The 4,703-nt window shown below is 40.6% G+C and overlaps 1 protein-coding gene across 3 annotated transcripts in view; it reads left to right on the forward strand.

Moving 5' to 3' along the window:
* kdrl (kinase insert domain receptor like) overlaps positions 1 to 4,703 on the forward strand; it is a 55,494-nt gene that overhangs the window by 36,014 nt on the left and 14,777 nt on the right. For all 3 annotated transcript variants that reach the window (XM_032528582.1, XM_032528581.1, XM_032528583.1), the window contains 6 exons: positions 636 to 749; positions 925 to 1,013; positions 1,229 to 1,382; positions 2,162 to 2,259; positions 2,947 to 3,069; positions 3,334 to 3,445. In XM_032528582.1, coding sequence (XP_032384473.1) covers positions 636 to 749; positions 925 to 1,013; positions 1,229 to 1,382; positions 2,162 to 2,259; positions 2,947 to 3,069; positions 3,334 to 3,445 — 690 coding nt within the window. The remainder of the gene's footprint in view (positions 1 to 635; positions 750 to 924; positions 1,014 to 1,228; positions 1,383 to 2,161; positions 2,260 to 2,946; positions 3,070 to 3,333; positions 3,446 to 4,703) is intronic.

Here is a 4,703-nt window from a genome sequence, read left to right on the forward strand (position 1 = left end):
AGCTACCAGTGTTCAGTCCCCCCCGCCCCCCTCTCCCCGAATTCTCACTATTCTTTCAAACTGCTTAAACAGAATTCATTTGTGAAATGCAAGGTACGCGGGGAAAAAATATCATCAACTGGATGTTGAGATTTTATATGTACACATTTTGGTAGAAACATGGTCTATGTTACTGTCCTAATGTATCAGACACATGACATTTTTGAGTTGATAACTTCAACAAATTATTTACTTGTTTTTTTTTATTGTTTACTATAGTTTACATTAAACAAGGCCTCAGAATAGGCCTCCGGTAATGGAGAGGGCAGACAAAAAATGCCAACAAGCTGTTAATTATGCACCCGAGTCTCTTAAAGTTAGAGAATTTCTTGAAACCTAGATAAAAAAAACATGTTCACCACTATTAAAATATATAGATTCCATGTTTATGTGTTTTTGTGTGTATGAAAGTATCTTGGAACATATGAACAGACAGCATTTATATTGTTGAAGGTAACATTGTTGGAGTGATCTTAAAACAAAATTAAAGGACAATGAAACAATAAAAATTTAATTTATTGGTTAAAAGTATACAGTATATTTGATGATACAACAACCAATGCTGAACACATTCTCATGTGTTCACATTATTACAGGAGGCGCTACATCAAATGAGCGGAAAGCTCTGATGTCAGAGTTAAAGATCCTGATCCACATTGGCCATCACCTGAATGTGGTCAACCTGCTGGGAGCCTGCACGAAGCCTGGAGGTGAGCTTTATTACTGAGAAAGTCGCTTGGGTATAGAAAATATAATGTATACAAAAATAGATGTTGAATTGATGCTAGAATGCGTGTTTCAATTTAAAACTTTAAGTTAAAATTGTCAACTCCAAACTATAACACGAGAGTCGAAATAATCATAAAAGACATACCATCTTAACAGGCCCATTGATGATGATAGTGGAGTTCTGCAAATATGGGAACTTGTCCAACTATTTGAGAGGAAAGAGAGACGACTTTCGCGTCTACAAGGTGAATCACAAGCTGCATGATTGAAACTTTCCATTCATCATCATTCTAGCTATAAGCTTCTCAGCGATATGAGAAGTGAAAACCCCATGCATGTCAGCAGCGGCGTTTAACCTCATCTCATTAAACGTGTGTGTGTGTGTGTGTGTGTGTGTGTGTGTGTGTGTGTGTGTGTGTGTGTGTGTGTGTGTGTTTGGGTGCATGCGTGTGCTGGTCAGAGCCAGGACGGTAAGGTTGTGTCGTCAGGATCGGGCTGCGAGCTGAGCGAGCTGATGAAGCGCCGCCTGGAGAGTGTGGCCAGCACCGGAAGCTCGGCTAGCTCTGGCTTCATCGAAGATAAGAGCTACTGCGACTCAGAGGAAGAGGAAGAAGGTAAAGGCCAAGCACGTCTTACTTCCCTTCAACCCCCGACCCCTTCCCCCCTTCTGTTTGTCCCTCCTGTTGTCTCCCTCCGCCCCCTCCTGTCACCTCTGCTCCACCCCTCCTGCCCAGGAATGAATGCTCCCTTCAGATTGTTTTCCAGCCCGCGTCTGATGGGACGTTTCCTCCTCCTGGTCAGCAGTACAATCACTGCAGCAGGAGCCACTGTCACCCCACTGAGTCTGGGGAGGCGTCTGTTTATATCCTGTCCTGACCTAAGTGTTGCTCTGCTCTGTGGCTCCGGCTCAGGCACGGCACGTCGGCCATGTTGTTCCCGATGTGTTGATTCTGGTTTGATTAGCTGTTTACTCAGGTGGGCCAGTGGAAGGACTCCTTGTGAGTTCCTCTTTCAGACCCCCAACCAGCACGCTCAGCCCATAACCACACGTTTCACCTGACATTTGGAAGAAAAAAAAGGAATTGCAATTTGTTTTCATCTCTCATCTTTAAAGGATGTTTGAAATACAGAGTGTGTAGGGAGAGACACGTACGTGACATGACGTACTGTTAAGATGATTTGTTTTTACATTTGCCGTTTCCCCACAAGAATTGTGACCGTTTCATCTTTTCTGAATTATCTGACAGAGCTGCTGCTCATCAGACTGACTGCATTTAAAAAAGGCCTAGAAGAGTAGGAATAGTAGGATTATTGTCCTAAGTTTAAACGCCACGTACATCCAATTTGAAAAATTTGTTTCACTGGGAAAACTTTGTGATCTTTCATTTCACAGAAGCTGAGGATTTATATAAAAGAGTCCTGACGTTGGAAGATTTAATATGTTACAGTTTCCAAGTTGCAAAAGGCATGGAGTTCTTGGCTTCACGCAAGGTATTCTCCCTTCACACAAATCACTCTCATGACATCTATTTCATTTTAAATAGCTGCATTTCATTTTTTTCTAAATCTATGCTGTAAGTGTTGTGTTTTTTAATTTTTAAGATAATGTTCATTTGGTTGTATTTAATTCTGACACATTTTACTCCATATAGTGAAGGAACACCGTACTGAAACATTTATAACTGGTGTTTTTAAACCGGAATGTCCAAATAGAAGCAAACTGGTTCAGAGAGAGTCAAATTGTTTAAATTTGTCGTGCATGCAGTTCATTGTAAATTACTAAAGATACAGCAAAGACAACCTAAAAGATTTGCCTTTTCTTAAATTTTAAGCTTGCACCATTTTTCCTCTACTATGACACCCTGTAACTCCAGTATTTCTAAACAATATCAGTCTAGAACTCATTCATTTTTCAAGTCGTTCATATATTTGGGCAGACTGGATGGAACTGATTAGAGAATGAAGCCATTGTTGTAAATAACCTGTTACAGACCGTTTCTGAGCCTGGATATGGAACACATCATTTTCTATTGTAATATCACTAATGACTTGACCATGTGTTGCTCTGTAAGCAGACAAGCTTTATAGCCCACAGAGTACCGTTGCAAAGTCAATTACATGCAGAAAAGTTTAACTAACGCAATGAATACGATTGTGTTTCTCCCTTTTTCCCATTAGTGCATACATCGTGATTTGGCTGCACGAAACATCCTGCTTTCTGAGAATAATGTTGTGAAGATTTGTGATTTTGGACTTGCCAGAGACATCTACAAAGACCCTGATTATGTGCGCAAAGGAGATGTAAGTTCATTAACGTCCAGTCAAGTATTTTTCAGAAAAAAGGAGGACTGAATAAATACAGCAATTCTTGGAAAGAAAATAATCAAGATCAGTGTGTTTTTTTCTGAATACTAGATGAAGGGAACCTAAATATTTAGGAGTCTAAATAAGCCTTAGCTAAATCAAAAGCCGCACCTGCTCCACAGATGTGACAGTGTAATTAGTGAGATGTCCACACCGCTGAGATAGGGGAGTAAATTGTTTTGTATCTCAATTACTGCACAGGCCAGACTGCCGCTGAAGTGGATGGCACCTGAGGCCATTTTTGACAAGATCTACACGACTCAGAGCGACGTTTGGTCCTTTGGTGTTCTCATGTGGGAGATCTTCTCTTTGGGTAAGTGTTGTGGCTCAGCATTAACCACTAGTTTTATAGTTCACATGCTGTTTAACATACAGAGGAGCAAAGGAACCCTGCTTATGGAAAAATCACAATCTAAACTTATGCACACATTAAACAATTTGTAAAAGTAAACAAATATCTATAATAAACTCAATACAATCGATACACTGACTTTAATGTTGAAGTATCAAGTTCCATTGTTTACAGAGGTTATTTATTTTCTTCAAAGCCTGGCATCTCAGTTAAACATAGGGTTCTGTTATCAGATGTTCAGTGAGACGAGACCTCTACTTGCTTGGTGGACTCGCTCGGTGCCTCAGGCTGAACAGCCTTACCAGATGCACTGGGTAATAACTGTCTTCTTCTTCTGTGTAATTGGTCCTTTAGGACAAAGGGCCTTAGCTTACAAACTATTTTCATGCCACTCAAACATCAGTGAAGTGAGACTGTGATTTTTATTGCAGGCATGGCACATTAAAACGAAAAAACACCTCCTATTTAAGTTATCCGTTTCATCCCAGCTGGCAACACAAACTCAGTGTTACCAGGCAGCCAGATCAGTGTAAAAGTGTGCCCCTGCTGTGAAACCATTGCAGCCTTTAAGACAGCATTGTGCCGGTCCATGATTGCCTGTGCACCGTGGCACAGAGCTCACCACACGTTTCTAAAGCAAGACTCAACATGAAATATTGTATGTTTAAATGTCACCATGGGAAGCAGTGAAAACATAAGAGTAAGTGTAACCAAAGTTGGATATATTGCTCTTCTGTACGTTTTGAGTGTGTGCTGCTTTTGAATCACCTACATACGGCGTTGTCACCCACAACAGTGTAAAGGAAAGTGTGTGAAATTGCATATTCTTTTAAATGTGAAGCACTCTGACGTCACTAGGACACTTTTCCTTTTGTCTTTCCTTCTTTTTCTTGGTCTCTTTCTCCCTCTTCTTCTCTCTTGACACATTCTCACCACATTTTTCCGTTAAAGAAACACTTACACATCTGGCTAGTGTTAGCGGGGCCTCAGAAAAATAAATCAGGCAACAAGGATACAAACTGACCAAGAAAAATGGCAAAGAAGTGAGCTTTGCAACCTGATCACGTTGGTAGGTTAAAAGTTTCAGGGTAACCCAAGCGTGTTTTTCAGATTGCTCTGTGAAGCAAAAGTGTGTCGATTCCATTTGTGGGTTTAAATATCCAATGCTTGTTTGTATAGTGTTAATGCAAAACACTTAACCAGACATCCCCACTGCCCC

Source organism: Etheostoma spectabile, chromosome 10, assembly GCF_008692095.1.
Source record: "Etheostoma spectabile isolate EspeVRDwgs_2016 chromosome 10, UIUC_Espe_1.0, whole genome shotgun sequence".
In the NCBI taxonomy this organism is placed as follows: domain Eukaryota; kingdom Metazoa; phylum Chordata; class Actinopteri; order Perciformes; family Percidae; genus Etheostoma; species Etheostoma spectabile.